Below are 22,577 nucleotides of genomic sequence, written 5' to 3' on the forward strand. Positions count from 1 at the left end.
TTCCACAGTATAACTGTGCCTCCTGCCAGACCCCTCCCTTTTCGGAGGGGTTCTTGGACAGACACACTCACAGATGGACAGACAGACACGCGTTTCTAAAACACATGCACAGCCAGCACGCAACCCCCTGCTGACCTCAGGGCAGCAGAAAGTGAGCCCTTGGATGGAAGCTTCCTTGCCTGCAGCAGCCCTCGCCCATCCCTGAGCCCCGACATTACCCCATCTATCCAGGCATATTTGTCTTTCTTGTAGAGCTTAGGTTGGGGCAGCAGCTCCGGCTCCTCCTCCAGCAATTTGAGCGTGTCCAGGAGTTCGTTGAGGGTGACCTTGGAGTGGGCTCTGCTGCTTGAAGTGACCGCCGTCTGCAGCTCCTCGCTCGCCAGCTCTCTGGAGTTCACATCCTAGAGCGGGGGCAGGAATTAAGGAAAAACCACACATGGTAGGTTTCCAGGGCCTCCCCAGCTCCTAATCCGGGCAGGGGCCCCAGGGCAGCCTGATGCAGAACAGGGAGCTGAGTGGCCCTTTGATTCCCTCCCTCTGAAGTGAGCAAGGCCCATCTCTGGGGCTGGGTGAGCAAGGCAGTCACAACTTGCCGGGCCGTTGGGTCATGGCCACGCTCTCCTGCAAGCCTCCTGGGCCTGCTGGGGAAAAGGCTGAGCTCCTGCTGGCCCGCACTGAGCCTCCCTCAACTGAAAGGGTCTCGATGGAAGGGAGAGAGGCCAAATCCAGCCTAAGCTTCCTATAGCACCAGTGACTTTGGCACGAAGAGAAAGGCTGAGTCCACCTGAGGCTTGTCCTCTGCCACATTATCCCGTCCGGTGCCCGAACCAGGCCCTGGGTGGAAGCTTGGCTCTGGCTCAGTAGCCGCCGCTCGGAGATCTGCATCTGTAGGAATGAGAGCAGCATGCGCCTCTGTACTCCAATCCAAGAGCACTGCCCTGGCCCTCCTTTCGGCTTCCACGCCCCAACCCGCCGCCCCGCCCTCGGCCGCTGGTGAGAGGTGCACGTGAAGCTGGGCTCTGAAGACCGGGGGGAGACTCACCTGCATTATTGGCTTTGACGATGCTCTGAGCCGGGCTGACGTTCTTCCCAGAGACCGGCTTCGTGGGCTTTTTCCTGCCCACCCGCCTGCTCTCCTTGGGCAGCATCAGCCCCTCCTCCGCGAGGCGCTTCGCCTCAGAGGCCTTCTGGGCTCGTTTCTGTTGAAGCTCCTTTAACAGGGGACTCAGCGTCAGCACCCTGCCCAGCACAAAGCCCCCTCGGCGTGGGTGACCAGCGGCTGGGGGAGGGGGGTGACAGCGTGAGCAGTGGGGAGATGCAAGGGAGAGCCAGTCAACTCGGCGCAGCAGGCAGCGAGGGGTTAACGAGCTGATGATCCATCCAGCAAGACAGGGGACGTGGCTTCCAAACCAACGCATCCGCGCTGTGTCAGCAACCCCCAGAGCCTGAGTCTTCCCGCGCAGGGCTGGCGTGGGAGTAATCCCATAGCGCAGTAGTGGGGGCGGGGCCAGTACGACCAATGCGCAGGCAGAGCAGCAGCGCCAATGCCTCCGGCCAACGTGCTTCAACCTGCCCTGCTGGGACCAGTCCCTCCCAAGAGGGGTGTCCAGTGTCTGGGGCCCCCGGGGCCGGGGCCTGCTGGGGCTGCCATTCCAGACGTGGAGGAGGACAGTCTCGCTGGTGTGGAACAGAGACCAGCTTCTCACACACGCTGCTGAACGGCGAGAGATTCCGGGCTGGCCAGGGCAGAGGGGAGTATCCCCGGGGGCTATGCCACTTAGTGCCCAACCCTTCCCCAGTTACGCCGCGTGCAGCCTGTGTGAAGGCAGGCAAACACCCCTCTCCCCTTGCCCCACATCCACCTCCTGACAGGCAAGCTCTCAGAGCCCACCGATTCCACCATTACCTGGATAGCCGCTCGCCGGGCCAGCTGGGCCTTCTCCTCCCGGATCCTCCGCCTCTCCTCATCCTTCTTCCGCTGCAAGTCCAGGACGTTCCCCTCCTCCATCCGCTGCTGCTGCCTTCCCTTCACACAAGCCCAGAGGGAGGTTACGGAGAACTATGGGTGCTCCTGGCCAGCACGCAGCCAAAACAGGAGCAAACCGCATTTCCCCCCTGGCTGGGGTTGCCCCAAACCCAGAAAGTTTCCTGTGTCCAGAGAGGCTTGGCTCTAGGGGGCATGCTTCTGAAACACTACAAGCAATTACGGGCTGGCTGGTGTGAAATCACTGATGAGACAGGCTTAAAAATAGACTCACATGCGAGAGCGCCACAGTTTCTCCCTATTTATCTAAATAATTAAATAGGAAGAAGTATAAAAAGCCGCAGGTGCCGCATCACTTCCTGAGGTGCCAATTATCAGCAGGGCACAGCGTGCCGACCCAGGGCATCACTGCTCTAGCCAGTAACCTTCAACAGGAGCTATGGCTGTTACTGCCAGTCGAGTGGCTGTTTGCAGCTACACCAGGTGAAGGGAGAGACACCAGCAGAGGCTGACACGAGGGGCTTGTGGCCTGGTTTTCAGAGGGACTAAACGCCCACGAATGGCAGTGTGAATGGGTGCCATGCAAACCCCCAGGCCAGCAGTGCTGAGCGCTGTCCCACGAGCCGCCCAAGCCTAGTGACTGGGCCCCGTCTCTGCTTCCATGACCTTGCAAGGGTCGAACTTGTCTCGCTCTCCCCTGGCTTCCCTGCAGCCGGGTCCAGCTCTCAGCTGCAAGGGCGGATGGCCAGACAGGAAGCACTTCTCTGTTTCCAGGGGCAGCAGGCTGTGTCAGATTGGGGAGTGGGCTCTGAGCGAACACCCAGGAGACCTGCCTGCGACAGACCTCTCTCTTGGAAGCCAACAAGCTCTCGAGAGCAGCTGCACCCATCTTGTGCCTCTGCGAATGGCGTCGGTACCAGCGCTGGATGGTCACAGCTGCCAGGTTAACCCGATGAATGAACCTGTGAGGGAAAGAGGCAGCTCAGTGACCCAGCTGCAAGCACATGGGCGGAGACCCCCAGCCTGAGGGCTTGCCAACCATCTCCCCGCTCCGGTCACTGGTTTGGGTTGTCCAAAAGGGAACGGCTGTTTCTCGGAGATTAGTCAAGAGAACGGCCAGAGCGGGTCAGACCAAAGGTCCGTCTAGCTCAGTAACCCGCCTCCCTGTACGATCAGGCCGTACAAGCTCACAGGTAGGCTGAAGACAGACCCAGACCACAGGCTGTGCTAAACTGATGTAGAAATGGGGACAGGCTGATTTCCACCAGCTCACAGACGGACTCAGAGTACGCACGCACAAACGTCCGACTAGGCAAAACCTGCTCCTCCTCCCAACTCCAGCGTCTCCCTTTGCCTCTTCCTATTCATGGATTCACACTTGATTCATTCCCTCTCCTAACGCCAGAGCAGTCCCTTTCTTCTGTGTCCCAAGCCCTGAGCTGCCTGCCTTGCGACTTCCCAGGGCTGCCCCCATCCCCGGCACCCCATCCTCCGCCTCCACCAGCCCGGAGCTTCTCCCTCCCCTGCCGCACCTCTCCGCCTCCTCCTCCGTCACCTCCGTCCTCTTGAGCAGGCTGCTGCTGCTGTTGTTGCAGGGCACTGTGTTGTTGCTGGAAAAGTTCTTCTGAGACTTCTTGAAGCTGCTGCTCTCACTGTCCTCGTTCAAGGTCGCTTTGATCATGTTGCTAAGGGAGAAGAGGAGACGGTCTAGGCCAGGGGTCAGTAACCTTTGGCTCTCGCTAAATATGACTCCGTCTGAACCAAATACGGGGACTCCAGCTGATCCCGGGTTCCTGCAGTGCTGCCCCTTTGAAACGCTGCCACCGCATTTCAAAGGGGCAGCTGCACTGAGCCTGGGGTCAGCTGAGGACTCCAGCTTGCCCCAGGCTTCCGTGGTGCTGCCCCTTTGAAACGCTGCCACAGTGTTTCAAAGGGACAACGTACACGATTAATGGCAATTCATTTTTTTTAGTCACTTGACAGCCCTAATATCAAGTTGTATATTTTCAGTCATGCGAATGGGCATTCTTATATGGCTCTTTGTGGACCATTTGTTCTGGATTTTTGTCGTTTGGCTCTCTGGTTTGAAAAGCTGAAAAAACAACCAATAGTCTAGTAGCACTTTAAAGACTAACGAGAGTGTAGATGGGATCATGAGCTTTCGTGGGCACAGCCCACTTCTTCAGAGGACAGAAGAGGGCTGTGCCCAGGAAAGCTCATGATCCCATCTACATGTTTTGTTCGTCTGTAAGGTGCTACTAGACTATCTGTCGCTGTCTAAGTTTTTCCTGTTACAGATTAACTCAGCTTCCCTCTGAAGCTAGGTTAGAAAAGGCTGCCTACCCCTGTATTAGAGGGTGTTTTGGAACAAACTGACACAGCTACAGGGCCTGCTGAAGGAGACCAGGCTGCCAGCTAGCATTAGCAGTCACGCTGGGGGGGGAGGGAGGGGAGGAGGGGGAGGAGAGGGGCGGGGCGTGGATATGTTTTAAGCAGCACCACCTCTCATGCAAACCCCCCAGTCCCAGCCGGCGCGGCAGCAGAGAACTAGTCCCCAGCAGAGTGCTCACCCACACGTACTTGAGGGAGGATGCTGCCTGGTTGGAGCTTTTTGGCGTGGAGGCCTTGTCTGCGGTGGAGTAGTTGTTATGCACCATGGTGGTCACACTGTTGCCCATGGCCCCTTTGTGACTCCTTGTGTGGAGAGAAGGACGGCACGTTACGGCTGGCTGGATCAGAGCACAGACGTGGTCTAGATAGCTCAGGCCTGGTTTCCCGGCCCCCCACAGCTCCTCTTAGGCTGTCAGGCATGGTTGCCGGGTGCACTGCCACCCACAAGGCAGCTCCTAGACTTTCACCTGTCACCCAGAACGTGCTCCTCCCCAGCACTGTGCAGAGAACTCCGCAGCCACCCCCTTCCCGCAGGGGGCGTGCGCTCACATGGGACAGCAGCCAAGAGTCCGTGAGTTTGCGTTTGCCCCGCACGGCGTTTCCAACGCGCACTGGCGTAAGCCGGGCCTGGCTCAGCACGGGAAAGGAAGGGGCTGCCCAGCCTCGCGGTACAGCCTTTCTCTGCCGTTCAGCCACCTGCCCCTAGCGTGCACTCGCTGAGGAACGAGGGAGGAAGAGCCGTCACCCAACGCGCTGAACCTACTCTATCCAAAACGGCGCCGCTAAAGCCACCTTCCCTGCCTGACACAGCCTCCCCAAACTTCCTGTCTCCCCAAAACGGGACTCGGTCACCTCATCCTCACCTGTGCCGCTCCATCCCCAGCCCGTGTCCTCCTCTAGCCCTTCTAACGGCTGCTCCCTTTGCCGCCTCCTACTCAGGCATCCACGCTTCACTCAGCCCCTCTCCTAAAGCCAGAGCAGCGTCGCTTCCTGGGCACTAAGCAACCTTCTTTTCAGCCTTCCAATGACTCCCCTCCAGCCCAACCTGCTCTGCTCAGCTGCCTGCTGCATCTGACCCTTAGCGGCTGCACTGCAGCTAGTTCTGCAGCATCCCCCTGGGCTGTGAAGCATCGTGTAATCGCTCTGGACGGCCACTCACCTCATTCTCAGCTAGGGACGTAAAGATCCAGGCAGCAGGTTAACCAGCTAAACTAGTACAATTCTACCATTCCACCCGGGGGAGGGGAACCTCTTCTGGGTCGGGGGCTGCTGACCCACAGAACAATCACTCGGGGGCCACACACAAGTGAGACGCAAAGTGAGAAGCCCTGGCTGAGAAGGAGGAAGGCCCTCCCCATGCTCCCCTCGCACCCAGAGCCTAGCGGGGCCCAGGCTAGTAGACTGTGCGTGCTCCAGCCTCGTGGGTGAGCAGCAAGGGGCTGGAGCTCCAATGTGGGGAGAATCCCTGAGCCTCTGAGGCTGGATCCAGGCAAGCTGGGGGCCGGATTCGGACCCTGGGGCCAGAGGTTCCCCACCCGATTTAACCAGTTAACCATTAACTGAGGTCACAGTGGGGGCTGGGGCCTGCCAGCCCGACTCAGCCAGGGCTGCTTAACACTAACCAGTTAACCTTTTACATCCCTCTTCTCAGCTGACTCATCTCATCACCCCCTCACACAGGGGTCCCGTTCCCCGTTTTAGGGGGTCACCCCTGCCCTGCGGTGCCGCCTCCCTTACCGGTTATTGGCAGTGAAGTTGGCTGCCAGCAGCACAGTGGTTTCTTTCTTCCTCATGCCGGCTGGGGACTCTCGCGTGCTGGTGCTGCGGGTGCCGGATGGGACCGGGAAGGCTCTGGGCTGATCGTCCTAGAGGGCACAAGCGGAGACGTGTGTAAGCGCTCAGTCACTGTGCATTACAGACCCTTCCTGAGGAACGTGGTCTCCCTGCGGGGGCCGTGTCCCCCAGAAAGATTCACTGTCCCACCATCTCACGTGGTCTGAAAGGTCCAGACACCAGCAACCACTGGGAACGGGCCAGACAAATAGACCCAAGGTCTAACCCAGCTCAGGGGGCACCCGCATGGCTGTAGGCAGGCTCGGTAGGCATTTGTGCTGCAGCTCCAGAGTATTGGGGTGTTCAACCACCTCAGCCCCGAGCTGGAAACGGACCCGTCTCCAGAGAGACGAGAGGAAGGACCGAAGCATGTAACTTGAAGCCAATGGCTGCGCACAGGAGTACGGGGAGCATGCTGTGGCCCACAACAGTACAAATAGGGTGTTTTCCCTTACCAGGATATTCCATGTGGTTTTCTTATCTGGGGAGGTTTTGCTCAGACTCGCCAGCTTTTTTCTTCCCCCAGAGCTGCTGTCAAAGAAGGTCAAGAAGTCTCCAGGCTGCTCAGCACTATTATCCCAGAAGGAGGAAACCCCAAGAAAGGGAAGGAAAAAAAAACCCTTTTCAGGAACCTCACAGGCAGAACTAAGAGCAGTAAGACAGTGACGCCCTGGGGGTCTGTGCTTCAAGGGCTGCTGTGGTGCCAAGGGAGCAGTTTGAGTCAGATGGGAGCACTGTCCCTAACAAATCTGCACAGTCTGACACTAACCCATAGAGCTGGCTTGATAAAGCAGAGACTTGCCTGTCACCCAAACCAGGCAGGACAAGAGCTTTGCAGAAAGAGGGTGTTATGTAGTTCCTGGTACTGTGTGTAATTAGTTCTTACTAAGGATGTTAAAAAGCGGGTAATTGGATAACCATGTAACTGCTGAAAATCTCAGCAGTTACAAGGTAAATGTGCATCTGCAGCGCTGGGCCCACACCAGCTCCGGGCTCCCCGAGAGCCTGCGTGTAATTGTGAACAGTAACTGATGAGCCCGGTTTAAAGGGTTACACCTTTATACCCCTTGTTCTTACATGGTGCTTTGTATTTCAAAATCCCCATGTCAATAAACGTTATATTATGGGAAGGAACGAGTGAGGGACAGAGGCAGGACTCCTGGATTCCATCAGTGACTTGTCACATGACCCATGAAAAACCACCTACTCATCTCAAGCGGGGAGAATATCCCACTCACAGGGGTACTGTGAGCACCGTGAAATGCTTTGAGATTCCTGGCGAGGTGGAAAGCTTGGAGGAGTATGCATACAAGTACACATTTGTGTGTTCTTATGGCCTGCAGCAAAGGCTGTAGAGATCTAGCAAGAACGATAAGGCGGAAAACCTTTCACTGAATGCAGCATTTTAAAAAAAATCTGAAAACCCAAATACCCAAAGTTGGACCAAACAGAAGCCTTCAGATAGCGGAAAGCACATGAGCATAACATCTGCCGTGCTCGTGGTACCCTGATGTCCACGGGGGCACAGTCTGGTTATGTTCCTAAAGCCAGACAGTTGATCAATTTCGCACAGTCCGCTGCAAACCTCACAGAGTCCAGTGCCCCAGAGCACTCACATATCTAACTCAGCAGTGGGCAGCCCAGCTCAGCACAGATCTGTGCTCAACATCTTCCTACGAACTTCCAGCTATACTAGGGCTCATTGTTTCTGAGCTACAATGTGGCAAAAACAGCACTGCAAGACTTTGCCAAAGAAGTGAGCCTGTTTATTCCCGCTCCCATCTTTCAGAAATGGTGCATATCTGCCTAAAACTAGCCAGGAGCCCTCCTCTAGCCACCAATCACAATGCAAAATCGGAAGGGCGGAGGGCCTTTAGTGAAGATTTACACAGTGGGAGGCAAAAATCAAGCTAATTAGAAGGAGCTTGATAAAATGGGAAGAAGCAACCTCCCCACACAAGCCCTGATTAATCTAGAAACCCCGCAAAGAACCTCACAAACAGCACACTAGTCTGAGGTGCCTGCTGTATCAGGACTTAAATCCCCATGGCATCTACTATTCTACGCCCAAAGCATTTCCCTCTGACATTTAACAATACATTCCTGGAGGTGGGGGGAGGCCTCGCTTTTAAGAGAAGCAGCAGCAGCAAGAAAAACAAACCTTCACTGTGCATCAGTTCCTAGGAACAGAATGTCCAAACACCCCATGTACCCCACTCTTACACGCTGAGGTTCCGCTCCCCCTTTCATATGGATCAAGAAATCAGAGTTCAGACGGTGTAAGAGGGGCCCTAAATGAGAGTCTGAAGCTGGAAGGGACATGGCATTTGTTTCTTTCATTCCTATAATTTCCCTCTGCCTCCCTCTCCCAATTCAGCCTTTCAGGTCTGTAACAGCAACAGTGAAGGAGCAGCGGGACCCAAGGCTGGGGGCAAATGTCAGTCAAACAGGAGAATGGCCTTTCACAATCAGAGACAGTGGAGAGTCTGCAATAGCAGAATAAAACCTTCCTACCTCTTGCGGGACAGGAGGAGGGAGGACAGGTCTCAGGGAGGTCACAACAGTTGACAGAAGTTTCTTCTCTCCTGTACTAATACGTGATGCTCTCTCTCCTTTAAGAGATGAAATCTCTCTACCTATTTATGAGTCTCTCTATGTCTGAGCACCCAAAGGGCTGGGAAGTAGATCTGGTCAGCTCACCGGTCAGCTGTCCCTCTCCTTGCATTGTCCATCCTGCATGCACAATGGTTTGCTATTCTATGGTGCTCAGAAGTGCTAAGCAACACAAGTTGGATTGTTAGAATGGACATCCGTGCCTCCTGGAATTAATTTGAGGTGTGGTTTACTCGAGGCTCATTTCTGAAAGGGTTTTTGTGTACATTGCCTGTCTCGCCTAGATTCTAACCTCATGCTCCCCCAAGGAAAAGGACCATTGGTTTTCCAAAACTGAAACCCAGACATGATCTGAAGGGACAGGAGAACATGAGATCACTGAGAAAGGAGGTCAGTTTCCATCTCAGGATTAAAAGTACCTGAACCTCAGACAAGGACCAGTTAGCTTAACCAAACCATGACACTGAGGGTTTCCTTGCTTTTGGGTAAATGTGGTGGGTAGGTATTCTTTTAGCCCTACCTGAAAGCACCATTCACCTGCTGGTTGACCTGGGTGGTACTGCTGGATCTCCGGAGATTGTTAATGGCCCTGGAACAGCCAAGTCCTGCATCTTCCTGCACAGGGGAAAGCGAAATCTGTGAACTGCGGCACTCTGTAGTCACACCCTACACACTACTACAATGATATTTGTACAAAATGTGCTTTGTGACGTGTCAGATGAAATCTAACAAAACACTGATTATTAATCTCATGGTCAAAGACATGTGTCGACCCTGTACGTGAAGCTACAAATTCCCTCTATATGATGGTCACGATAAAACAGCCTAGCCTAGACCACGGTGATAAACGGGTCAGTCCTACACCCAGAAATGTGGGTTGACCTCAATTTACATAGTAGCAGTAAGGACAGCTATCCAGCTAAACAGCAGGGGGTTATCCTGTTCTGAGCTGGAGGGACAGAGAATCAACATCGCTAGAGAGATCACTAGAGAGATGCAGACAACTGAGTCCCCAGAAGTCTTCTTGCCTTGTAAGATGGAGAAATCTCTTCACGGATACAAGGAACAGAGCCACACTCCACCTTTATCCTTCACCTCAGGCGAAAAAGAAACTGAGGGTATGTCTACACTACAGCACTAATTCGAACCAACTTCATTCGAATTAGTTAATTCTAACTAAGCCAATTCGAATTAGTGCATCTAGACCTAAAAACTAATGCGAATTAGCGTTTTGCTAATTTGAACTAGCATGTCCACATTGAGTGGACCCTGAACCGAAGTTAAGGCTGGCCAGAACAGGTGCCGGCAGGGCATCAGGTTAGGACTTAGAGTGTGGAGCTGCTGCCTCAGGCTAGCCGAGGGCTGTGCTTGAGGGACCCGACCCCCACCCCAGACAGACAATTCTCAGGGTTCCCTGCTTGCTTGTCTACCTCGATGAGGGACAGCAAAGCAGTCCTGGCTTGGAGTGCCTTGAGTGCTCGCACTCGGCACATCACAGCACTCGGCCATTAGCCTGGCTGCACTTGCCACAGGCTGCCATCCGGGGGAGGTCAATCGGGGGCCTGTCAGGATCCAGGAAACCCTGCAGGAGAGCTTCCACCCTGAGGAGCCCGCAGAGCCACCCCAGTCCTCCCCATCGGGGGCTCGTACCCCATTCCTCCCTCACCTCCTTCCACTTATCCCTCCCTAGCCCCCCCTTCCTGATGTAAAAAAAAATAAAGGACACGTGTGTTCAAGAATAGAAACTCTCTTTATTTAACAAAACTGGGGATGGGGGATTAACCTCTGGGGAGACTGGGAAAAGGAGGTGAGAGGGTGGAAGAGGGGAAGGGGAAACCTGAGAGGAGGGAGCTGGAAGGGGGAAGCCAGGCGAAGAAGGAGGAGGGGAAGTATAAAACTATGGTACGCCATATCTTCAGTACTGTGTACAGATGTGGTCTCACCTCAAAAGAGATGTTTTGGTCTTGGAAAGGGTTCAGAAAAGGGCAACTAAAATGATTAGGGGTTTGGAACAGGTCCCATATGAAGAGAGGCTAAAAAGACTGGGACTTTTCAGCTTAGAAAAGAGGAGACTGAGGGGGAATATGATAGAAGTCTATAAAATCAGAAGAGGGTGCATAAAGGAAAGTTCTTCATTAGTTCCCATAAGAGAAGGACTAGAGGACACCAAATGAAATGAATGGGTAGCAGGCTTCAAACTAATAAAAGAAAGTTCTTCTTCACAAACCAAATAGTCAACCTGTGGAACTCCTTGCTGCAGGAGGCTGTGAAGGCTAGAACTAGAACAGAGTTTAAAGAGAAGTTAGATAAATTCATGGAGGTTGGGTCCATGGAGTGCTATTAGCCAGGGGGTAGGAACGGTGTCCCTGGTCTCTGTTTGTGAAAGGCTGGAGATGGATGGCATGAGACAAATGGCTTGGTCATTGTCTTCGGTCCATCCCCTCCGGGGTAGTTGGTGTTGGCCGCTGTCGGCAGACAGGCTACTGGGCTAGATGGACCTTTGGTCTGATCTAGTACGGCCGTTCTTATGTTCTAAGCTCAAGGGTCTCACTGGACCACCATGATTTTCATGCAAACCTGCTCCTGGGTTCGCATGTGGCCTTTGGTGGCCAGGCTGGCAGCTATCCTGCCCTAGACGGCCACTTTCCTGTGCCTAGTGCGGAGGTCATGGACGTTGGAGGCCTCCCCCCAAACCTGGATGAGGTCCACGATCTCCACACTAGACCAGGTGGGCGCCCGCCTCTTGCGGCAGGCTCCTGGGAGCTGCCAGCCTGGTCCCGGGAAGAGGCGGAGGGCTGGATGGCAGCGGGTAGCTGGCTCATGCCGTGCCAGGTGCAGGGTCTGCTGGCTAGGTGCTGGCAGGCTTGCACCTGGCACAAGCACCGTAGTCAGACCATGGCCCTTTAAGGGCTCCAGGGCCGGGAGGGGGGCTGAAGAGTTTCCCTGGTTTGACCCAGAGTGGCCACCAGGGCAAGCTGGGAAGGGCTAACCTCCCATTAGTTCGAATTAAGTGGCTACACAGCCCTTAATTCGAACTACTTAATTGGAAATAGGCGTTAGTCCTCATAGAATGAGGTTTACCTAGTTCGAATTAAGCGCTCCGCTAGTTCGAATTAAGTTCGAACTAGCGGTTTGTATGTGTAGCGCCTATGAAAGTTCATTCGAACTAACGGCTGTTAGTTCGAATTAACTTTGTAGTGTAGACAGACCCTGAGTTATTTGCTTCTGTGATTGGTCTGGGCAGAATCTGACAGCAAATGCTCGAAAGGAGACTGGAGGTAAAAGAAATCCTCTTGAACAAAGACTGCATCGTGCAAGACTAAGTTTTAGATTCTGAGATGCATGTTTTCACATTCATTTGTATGTAACCATCTCAGCTGTACTCTCTTTTACCTGGTAACACTTAATCAATGCTCTCGTGTTAATTAACTTGTTTTACTTTTATTATAAACCCGTTCAGTGCTGCGACTGAAGAGACAGGAATAGTTACCTCAGTTACATAGAGAAGTTAAGAGGGCCTGACTAACGTCTTCTGGGAATGCACAGGGGTAGGAGCTGTGCACTGCCAAGAAACCTCTCTGATGAGCCTGAGGGCTGGAGTTCACTGATTGTTACCAGCTGGCCCAGTCTGGACTGGGAAAGCCATGAAGCATTTGCTGGGATGGCAGGGAGCAAACAGTCTAATCTCCAGCAAGTCCACTGGTGCAAAGCCAGAGAGGGAACACAGTGGCTCAGAGTGCTGGGTATCCCCAGCGGTGTGTTGCAAAACCCAACAATAGCTCTCTAAAGAAAATCTTAAAAAACAACAAATAGACTAGTAGCACCTTAAAAACTAACAAAACATGTAGATGGAATCATGAGCTTTTGTGGGCGCAACACACTTCTTCAGATGACAGAGGTATTAGAAGTCCAGATCCAAGAATAAATAAAGGAAGTGCAGAGAGGAAAAAAAAAAAAAGAGAGAAAAGGAGGGGGAAAGAGAGAGAGACAGTGAGTAGATGGTTCAAATGGTTACAACAGGCTGATAAGAACAATTAGCACCTCCACTGTTGGGTTGGTAGGTTAAGTCAGTGGTCCCCAACCTTTTGGGGCCGCCCATGCACTGAGCACCCAGGGCCAGCACCACCCATGAACCGCACACCCGGGGGTGGGGCCGCCCATATGCCGCGCACCCAGGACCAAAACACCCCATGCGCCGCGCACCCGGGGCCGACACACCCCACACACTGCGCGCCCAGGTGCGAGGCCGGCCCCAATCACTCAGCGGGTGCACATAAATGGCCCAGCAGGTGCCATGGCGCCCACAGGCACTGCGTTGGAGACAACTGGGTTAAGTCATAGGACGTGGAACGTAGTGTGGGAGCTAGCCCATGTCCTTGTTCATACCATTTGCATAAGAATTAAACATGTAAATGAAGTTAAGTTCCAATCCTTCTCTGTGTATTTGGCTTGTGGAATCAGCCTGACACAGGTTTTTGTATACTGCGTTTTCAGATATCTGATTTGTGTCCACTAATTCTTTCCCGTAACCATTTAAACAGTGACAGTGTTACATCCCTAGTCTGAAGATATAAGACAAGGCCAACATCTGCATCTTCTGCCAGATGCAGGATCATTGAAAGGAAGTCACCAAAGGGAAGAGCAAGGAAGGGATGGAAAGTACTGATTGACAGCTGCTGGCACCGCCTTGCCCTTACTGGACAATGGGAAGGAACAAGAAGAGAAAGGAGGAGGAGGAGACCCACAGGTCCACATCAAGACTTCAGCCTGTGTAGTCTAGATAAAGAACACGATCCCTCCTCCAGCAACCGAACCCCCTCCCCTCCAGATCCAGCTTGTAGCCGGCCCTTCCCAAACCCTTTCTTCTCCAGAAAAATGGCCTGGCCTCTATTAAATGAATTCAGAACACTTGCCGCACACAGCAGTGGTGCTTCATAAACAGCAACAGGCCGTTAGAGGCTCCTCCTATCCCAAAGCACACACCCAACTTCTGCTCAGAGAACAAAAGCAAGGGGAACACATGCCCCAGGGGATGAAGTTAAACACTCAGGGACCCCTCTAGGGCAGTGGTCCCTAACGCGGTGCCCGTGGGTGCCACGGCGCCCGCCGAATGATCTGGGCCGGCCCCAGGCGCCTGGCAGCCCCAAAAGGTTGGGGACCACTGCTCTAGGGTGTATCATGTCTGTCCAGATTCTCCCAATAATGCAGGGGTCGGGAACCTAAGGCCCAGGGGCCAGATATGGCCCCCAGCTTGCCTGGATCTAGCCCCTGAGGCTCAGGGTTCCCCCCAACATTGGGGAGCCCAGTCTGGTTCTCCAACCCCTCTCCTCTCCGATGTTCCTCTGCAGAGCTGGAGTGCACAAAATCTACTAACCCAGGCTCCCCCTATGATCCGGTGTGCAAGGGGAGTGTGGAGAGTGTCTCTCTCCTTCTCAGTCGAGGGCCACGTTAGTGAGAGTTTTGGTCACTGTGGTTTTTTTGTTTGTTTTGTTTCTTTGCCTCTCGCTCGGGCGTGGGTCAGCAGCCCCCAACCCTGAGAAGGCTCCCCACCCCTGTGGTAATGGGAGGTTTTGGAGAAAGCACCTCCCCCACACAGCACTCACCAGAGCGTTCCTTTTGGGCTTGCTCTCAGTGATGACGGAGACGGAACGAGCCATGTGCTTAGCTGGAGAGGCGCTGCTTGGCCGCTGCAAAACTTGCAGTGGCAGGCCCGTCAGACTCAGGTCTATGCCATCAGCATTGATGGATTGGCAAGAGGAACAGCTGCGGGTGCTTTTCATTTTGGGATGGAGCGGGAGACAAATCCTGCAAGGGGATTGAGAAGAGATGAAGCACAGTGGGGTCAGGTAGCAAGTGACTGGCACCTGCAAATCTCAGTGGCAGGATAAGTCATCTGCTTCTGAGCTTTCTTCCAACAGCGCAAATGTACAGGGGCTGACTACAGAGCAGCTCACCCCATGCTTGGCCTGGCTCTTTGCACCTGCGAGTACATGCTAACCATCCACGCCAACATTTTCAGAAGTGGCCTAAAATTTTTGAATGTCAGGCATCTTGGGCCTGATTTACTAAGCCCCTCCAGCTCCCGGCATCTTCAGCTGGGTTTGCAGGCACTCAGAACCTTTGAAAGTCGGAGCCTGAGGGTCTCAAGTTACACTCCCAAAATCAGTAGCTACTTTCTTGGTATTTTGGCCTAACTAATACCCATACCTTCATGTCAGGCAGACATGTATCACTGTCGCCCTATGACAGATGGAGAGCTGAGTTCAGCCACCCTATACCATACCGTGTTCAATAGGGTTCTTTCACTTCAGATACCATCCCCCACCTCCAACTCTTTTCATTCAGGTTTTACAAGTTGTATAACTGGAGCATGCTGAGAAGGGCTGTGCGATGCATGAACTGATGCAATTTCTGTCCATCACTTCTAGCCAGGAATGCACAGCACTAGGGTCAGAGGTCATGAACTTGCAAAGAAAGTTTTGAGGGAAAGAGGCGCCCAGTTAACACCCTCCACTAGGGATGTAAAATCCCCTTTAATCAGCTAACTGGTTAAACATTGTGTTTAACGGAGACAGGCAGGCTGCTGGGCTGGAGCGGCACCCCGCCCATGGCGTGGCAGGTTGGCTTGACAGGAGCAGCCCCCACCTACGGCAGGCTGCTCCAGCTAGGCTGGGGACCCACCACGACAGTGCGATGGGCCTGGCCGGAACTTTAGCCCAGCCAGTTAACCGGTTAACCACTGACATCCCTACCTCCAACCTTAACAGCCAAAGTAGTACTTAAATTCTGTCCCTTCCTTCCCTTTGCACTGCAAAGCCCAGCTCTCAAGGACCTTACTGGCTCCTTTCCAACCTCCATGGCCTCAAAGCAGTTTCACAATTACTCTGCTATGTTGCTTTATTTCTTTCAATAGTAATACAATTCCTGCAAAGCAGCTGAAATTGAAGAAAGCTTCAGTTCTTGGAGAGAAAGGGGGAAACTATCCAGCCTTCACATCGGATAGCCTAAGCTCTTTCCAGAGACATTTGCAATTCCCTTGGCACAAGCAAGAACAACAAACCAACGGCTCTCTATGGAAACCATCACACTCACACCAGGAAGATGGGTCACAGCCTCACTGGGCTTGGGAGTCTGGTAAATATTTGATCAGAGGAATGTATAGTTAGATCACACGGAAACATATTCTTTGCGTGGATTATAAACTACCACGACTGCTCAATATTTCATGGTTCACTACTACTGAACCAAATCAGAAAAGCACAAAGATAATAGATGGGTTACCTAAAAAAAACCTAATAAAACCAAAAAGTTTGCTCCACACAGATATGGCAAAAGTGATTGCAGGGTTAAGGTCGTATACTGTAAACACTTTGAGGCAGGGACCTTGTCTCTATTTGTTTTACGAGAGGTGCCCAATTTATTTTGGGTGCTATAAAATAAGAACTACCAGGTTAGCAAAGTATGCTCTGCAATCTGAAGGCTGCTTGAGTGTAACTCTCTATTTGCAAAAGCACCATAACATCAGCATTCTTACTCCAGAAGCTCCTTTTCCTATGCCAGACCCCTCTCCAGTACAGGGGCAAGTCAGGTTTGCATTGGGCCAGGATGGTTCTCCAGGCAGAGGAAAAACCTTGCACAAGGAATTAAAAAGAAAACCTGTGGTTTGTTGGCAAAACATTACTCGCAAATGGCCAGCAATCCCGGACCTGCGTGCACAAACAAACCAAAGGGGAAAAGAGGAATATAAAAGGATTCCTTACCTGCCTGAATTTCCAGCCGCCACCCTGCTGGGGTGCTAGTATTTAAACCTATTTTCCCAGCCTCTATTGGGGAGCAGGGAACTTGAGAGGAAAAGGCAACTTAGCCCAAATCTCAGAAGGATGCTCCAGCAGCCGAGAGGAGTCCAGGTCCCAAACCCTGTTACGGCCCGGCCCCTCTTTCCTGCAGGCCAACCCTGAGCTCCCCCCACCCTAGAGAAAGGGCGATACAAAGCCCCTGATAGGATGGTGCCCCTCCCCCCAGGTGACTCGGGAATGGAGTCCCCAGGAGTGATTTTAAAACAGGGGAGTTAAAAAACTTCTGGAGGGCTCACAGGCTGGATACTGCCTGCTGCCCCCCACCAAGAACTATGGGCCAGAGGTCCCCCCGTCCCACCAGCAGGAGTTAGGGCGCTGAGTGCCCCCCAGCAGGAGCTATGGGGCCGGGGTCTCCCCCCCCCAGGAGGAGCTGTGGGGCCGGAGTCCCCCCCAGGAGGCGCTATGGGGCCGGGTCCCCCCCCAGGAGCTGTGGGGCCGGGTCCCCCCCCCCAGGAGGCGCTGTGGGGCCGGGTCCCCCCCCCAGGAGGCGCTGTGGGGCCGGGTCCCCCCCCCCAGGAGGCGCTGTGGGGCCGGAGTCCCCCCCTATCAGGAGCTGTGGGGCCGGGTCCCCCCCCAGGAGGCGCTATGGGGCCGGGTCCCCCCCCCAGGAGGCGCTGTGGGGCCGGGTCCCCCCCCCAGGAGGCGCTGTGGGGCCGGGTCCCCCCCCCAGGAGGCGCTGTGGGGCCGGAGTCCCCCCCTATCAGGAGCTGTGGGGCCGGGTCCCCCCCCAGGAGGCGCTATGGGGCCGGGTCCCCCCCCCAGGAGGCGCTATGGGGCCGGGTCCCCCCCCCCAGGAGCTGTGGGGCCGGGGTCCCCCCCCAGGAGGCGCTATGGGGCCGGGTCCCCCCCCCAGGAGGCGCTATGGGGCCGGGTCCCCCCCAGGCGCTCCGGGCTCGCCGCTCGGGTCCGGCCGGCCCAGGTGCATTGTGGGAAGGGCCCCTCGAGCGCCGCGCGCCCCAAACAAGGGGCCGGGGAAGCCGCCGTGGACGCGCGTAACCGGCCCCAGAACAGCCTAACGCGGGGCGCGAGCCCGCCTCCCCAGCCACCCCATTGGCCCGCTGCGCGGACGCCGGCCTCTCACGGGGCGGCTCGGCTGCCCGTCGCGCGGGCAGGGAGTTCGGTTGAGGCGGCAGCCGGCGGGCGGGGGCTGCGGAGCCCCGAGCCAGGGCGCGCGGGGGCCAAGGGGGGAGCTCGCCGCGCGCTGGCCGGGAGGGGGCGGGGCCGGGAGAGGGAGGGGCGGGGCGATGTGGGGCAGGGGGCGGGGCGATGTGGGGCAGGGGGCCAGGAGAGGGAGGGGAGGGGTGATGTGGGGCAGGGGGCCAGGAGAGGGAGGGGCGGGGCGATGTGGGGCAGGGGGCCGGGAGAGGGAGGGGCGGGGCGATGTGGGGCAGGGGGCCGGGAGAGGGAGGGGCGGGGCGATGTGGGGCAGGGGGCCGGGAGAGGGAGGGGCGGGGCGATGTGGGGCAGGGGGCCGGGAGAGGGAGGGGCGGGGCGATGTGGGGCAGGGGGCCGGGAGAGGGAGGGGAGGGGTAATGTGGGGCAGGGGGCCAGGAGAGGGAGGGGTGGAGTGGGGGGTGGGTTAGGGCAGGGGGCCAGGAGAGGGAGGGGTGGGGTGATGTGGGGCAGGGGGCCAGGAGAGGGAGGGGTGGGGTGATGTGGGGCAGGGGGCCAGGAGAGGGAGGGAGGGGGGGCGGGGCGATGTGGGGCAGGGGGCCGGGAGAGGGAGGGGCGGGGTGATGTGGGGCAGGGGGCCAGGAGAGGGAGGGGCGGGGCGATGTGGGGCAGGGGGCCAGGAGAGGGAGGGGCGGGGCGATGTGGGGCAGGGGGCCAGGAGAGGGAGGGGCGGGGCGATGTGGGGCAGGGGGCCAGGAGAGGGAGGGGAGGGGTGATGTGGGGCAGGGGGCCAGGAGAGGGAGGGGTGGAGTGGGGGGTGGGTTAGGCAGGGGTCGGCAACCTTTTCAAACTAAAGAGCCAAACTACATCAAAATCCAGAACAAGTCCACAAAGAGCCAGAGGCATAGCGGCTGTTATGCAGCTGGGGGCAAAGGCAAAATTTGCGCTTGGCCCCGCTGCCACATGGCCCCGAACGTGACACACAGCTGAGCACAATGCTGGGATGGGGGGGGGGGAGCTTGTACTGCCTCTTCCCCCGCCCCCTCCAGTTTGGGGCTGAGCCCCACATGCACCAACCCGCGGGTGGAGATGGAGGAGGGTCGGGCTAGAGGCAGGCAGGTGGTAGAGGAGGAGCAGGCAAGCTGAGGGATATCAGGGAAAGTGGAAGGGTTCGGCATGGTGTGGGGAGTGTACAAGCGAATAAGGAAACAGCTAAAGGTAGGGAGGTGAGGTGGGTCCTCTGAAGGCTAAGGCATCAGCCCCTGGAGTCTGAGGTTGTGGGTTTGAGTTTGCCTGCCCACCCTGGGAGCAGCTGATCGACCACCATTGGGGTGGGGTGGGGCAGGGCGGCTTGCTTTGGAGCTGCTGCTGTGTGCCAGTTAGCAGTTTAATTTTAAAAGTTGCATGTATTATGGGAATGACAAAAGAACCATATTTGTTTCTGTACTTTTTTGGTTCTCATACTATTTTTTAATGTGGGGTCTACAGTTCAGTTGAGCCTCTGTTATGGTCTCTCTCAAAAGTTTCCATGCAGCTTGTAGGGATGATGGACTCAGGGCACAGGGTTGGGGTAGGCTGGTGAAGGTAGGGAGGTGGGGTGAGGTGAGTCCTCCAGTGGCCTACTGGATAAGGCATTAACCAGCAGCCTCTGCTACTTGGGGCTGTGGGTCCAAGTCTCTCCCACCTTGGCCCAGGCTGCTATTACCGGCTTGCCCAGGGCTGGAGCTGACATCAGCTGAAAGTGGCACAGATCCTCCAGTGGCCTAATGGATAAGGCCTCAGCCCCCAGAAGCTGGGGCTGTGGGTTTGAGTCCACCAGCCTGTAGCAGGGCAAGCAGCTTGCTCTGGAGATGCTGCCAGGGTGGGGCCAGCAGAGCCCCAGCTTGCTGTGTGCCAGAGTTAAAGTGTATTTTGGGAATGACACAACAAGAGCCATATTTGGCTCAGAGAGGCAGAGGTTGCTACTAGTGGGGTGAAGGGAGGTGGAGATGGGGAGGGACAGGGTGGGGTATGGAGTAGGCAGGGGGTTCAGTGAGGAGGGATGGGGCAGGGTGAGGAAAGGCAGGGAAGGGGGACAAGGGGAGGTAGGGGTGAGGAGGGACAGCAGTGAGGTAAGTACAAAAAGGAAGCTTATAAGAAGTGGAAACTTGGACAGGTGACTATGGAGGAGTATAAATATATTGCTTGAGAATGCAGGGGAGTTCTCAGGAAGGTGAAAGCGCAACTGGAATTGCAGCTGGCAAGGGATGTGAAGGGCAACAAGAAAGGTTTCTACAGGCATGTTGGTGATCAGAGAGGGTGTGGGGGAGAGGGGACCCTTACTGGACGAGGGAGGTAACCTAGTGACAGATGATGTGGGAAAAGCTGAAGTACTCAATGCTTTCTTTGCTTCTGTCTTCACAGACATGGTCAGCTCCCAGACTACTGCACTAGGCAACGCAGTATGGGCAGCCCTCGGTGGAGAGAGAACAGGTTAGGAACTATTTAGAAAAGCTAAACCTACACAAATCCATGGGTCCGGATTTAATGCATCTGAGGGTAGTGAGGGAGTTGGCAAATATCATTGCAGAGCCTTTGGCCATTATCTTTGAAATCTCATGGAGATCGGGAGAGATCCTAGATGATTGGAAAAAGGCAAATGCAGTGCCCAACTTTAAGAACGGGAAGAGGGACAGTCCAGGGAACTACAGACCAGTCAGCCTTCCCTCAGTCCCCAAAAAATCATGGAGGGGATCCTCAAGGAATCCATTTTGAAGCACTTGGAAGAGGAGAATGTGATGAGGAATAATCAACATGGATTCACCAAGGGCAAGTCGTGCCTGACCAATCTGATTAGCTTCTATGATGAGGTAACTGGCTCTGTGGACATGGGGAAGTCGGTGGATGTGCTAGACCTTGACTTTAGCAAAGCTTTTAATCCTGTCTCCCACAATATTTTTGCCAACAAGTTAAGGGAATATGGATTGGAGAAATGGACGGTGAGGTGGATAGAAAGCTGGCCAGACTGTCGGGCCCATCGGGTAGTGATCTACGGCTAGATGTCAGGTTGGCGGTCGGTTTCAAGGGGAGTGCCCCACGGATTGCAGTGCTAGGACCGGTTTTGTTCAACACCTTTATTAATGACCTGGCTGAGGGGATGGATTGCACCCTCAGCAAATTTAAGGATGACACTAAGCTAGAGGGAGAGGTAGATACACTGGAGGGCAGGGATAGGGTCCAGAGTGACCTAGACAAATTAGAGGATTGGGCCAAAAGAAATCGGATGAGATTCAACAAGAACAAATGCAGAGTCCTGCACTTGGGACGGAAGAATCCCAAGCGTTGTTACAGGCTGGGGACCGACTGGCTAAGTAGCAGTTCAGCAGAAAAGGACCTGGGGATTCCAGTGGATGAGAAGCTGGATATGAGTCAACAGCGTGTCCTTGTAGCCAAGAAGGCTAATGGCATATTAGGCTGCATTAGGAGGAGCATTGTTAGCAGATCCAGAGAAGTGATTATTCCCCTTTATTCGGCACTAGGGAGGCCACATCTGGAGTACTGTGTCCAGTTCTGGGCCCCCCACTATAGAAAGGATGCGGATGCATTGGAGAGGGTCCAGCAGAGGGCGACCAAAATAATTAGGGGGCTGGAGCACATGACCAACTCCTCAACCCAGAGCCCACATCCCTGCACCCCCTTCCCCCACGAAAACTCCCTCCCAGAGCCTATATCCAGTGCAACCTCCAGCCCTGAGCCCACACCCTGCACCAAAACTCCATCCAAGGCCTACATCCTGCATCCCCACCAAGGTTCCCCTACGCTGCACGGTAGCACGGCCCCACAGCTACTTAACGAACCCCACCCAGCCCGGGAGAGGACACCCCCAGCCCTCTCTCCCCGCAGCAGCTTGGGGCCAGGTGGGAAGTGCCTCTCCATGGCCACTGCAGCTCCAGCAGGCACAGCCGGGGGAAGGGGTGCATGTCCAGGTTCTTCTGTGCTATCCACCCAGTGAAGGATGCACTTTTCCCTCACTCCCTGAGGCCAGGGAACAGCCAGCAATGTCCCTGTACAAATCAAGGTGGGCAGAAGCTTCACCCTCCCCTCCCTATTGGGGTGGGGTCAGGCAGTCTCAAATGGGGGCGGGGGGTGAGAGGCGGGGGGGGGTGTACGCTGTCCCCAGCCAGCCCCTTTCACCTGTCTGGTGATTCTCTTTTCTGTAGGGTTTTCAGAGGCGCAGTGCATCCCACTGTCCTGGCACAAGCAAACCCCGCCCTTGCTTTAAGTTACAAGAGGAAGCGGCCTCCCGAACGTGGTGGTCTTTGCTTTTCCTATTCAGGAGACGCTCTTGAGAAAGACGCCGATGTGCAACCTCTGGGTCTGGCAGTGCCAGGCACCACGCAGCGCTCTGAGTTCACGGGCTCAGCGTCATGCAAACACAAAAGTGGTTAGCGCGTCTTTTCAAAGGATCAGATTTGCTAAAGAAAACACCAGGTTACGGAACATGAGACCAGTTCGGAGGAGGTTTGGCTTTGTGTCAAAGGACAGAACATGGGGAGATGTGACTTTCCAATGGGCCCAGAGCAAACAGCCTTTGTTACATGAGCACAGCTCTTTGGTGCCGGGAGTCTAGAAGCCAGCTGAGGCTTAGTGCCAGAACAAGAAACTCCAAACCACACATGCTCTCAGCAGACTGCGTAGCTCTGAAATGGGAGAGAAGAGAGTCCTCATGGGCCTTAGCAGGGGTCGGGGGTTCAGCGCGGCCCCGACTTTGCACCCACCACTGGGGCCAGGAAAGCCACCCCAGCGTG

The 22,577-nt window shown here is 55.2% G+C and overlaps 1 protein-coding gene and 1 long non-coding RNA gene across 2 annotated transcripts in view; one reads left to right on the plus strand and one right to left on the minus strand.

The window, feature by feature from the left end:
* The window catches only part of CEP131 (centrosomal protein 131), a 33,361-nt gene extending 16,164 nt beyond the window's left edge, over nt 1-17,197 (minus strand). The window contains exons 1-12 of the mRNA XM_075904065.2: nt 16,582-17,197; nt 14,425-14,626; nt 9,342-9,436; nt 6,664-6,778; nt 6,113-6,240; nt 4,565-4,678; nt 3,517-3,669; nt 2,829-2,946; nt 1,907-2,026; nt 1,043-1,211; nt 785-885; nt 219-401 (exon numbers count right to left, since the gene is read on the minus strand). Of these exons, the coding sequence (XP_075760180.2) occupies nt 219-401; nt 785-885; nt 1,043-1,211; nt 1,907-2,026; nt 2,829-2,946; nt 3,517-3,669; nt 4,565-4,678; nt 6,113-6,240; nt 6,664-6,778; nt 9,342-9,436; nt 14,425-14,601 (1,473 nt within the window). The 5' untranslated portion in view covers nt 14,602-14,626; nt 16,582-17,197. The remainder of the gene's footprint in view (nt 1-218; nt 402-784; nt 886-1,042; nt 1,212-1,906; nt 2,027-2,828; nt 2,947-3,516; nt 3,670-4,564; nt 4,679-6,112; nt 6,241-6,663; nt 6,779-9,341; nt 9,437-14,424; nt 14,627-16,581) is intronic.
* A 2,658-nt stretch (nt 17,198-19,855) lies between these two features.
* Nucleotides 19,856-22,528, plus strand: LOC142819143 (uncharacterized). Its single transcript, XR_012896928.2, has 3 exons — nt 19,856-20,262; nt 20,360-20,639; nt 21,990-22,528. It is a non-coding gene; the product is annotated as an uncharacterized LOC142819143 (long non-coding RNA).
* The last annotated feature ends 49 nt before the right edge of the window (nt 22,529-22,577 follow it).

This window comes from Pelodiscus sinensis, chromosome 20 (genome assembly GCF_052426305.1).
Source record: "Pelodiscus sinensis isolate ZL-2025 chromosome 20, ASM5242630v1, whole genome shotgun sequence".
Lineage (NCBI taxonomy): Eukaryota > Metazoa > Chordata > Testudines > Trionychidae > Pelodiscus > Pelodiscus sinensis.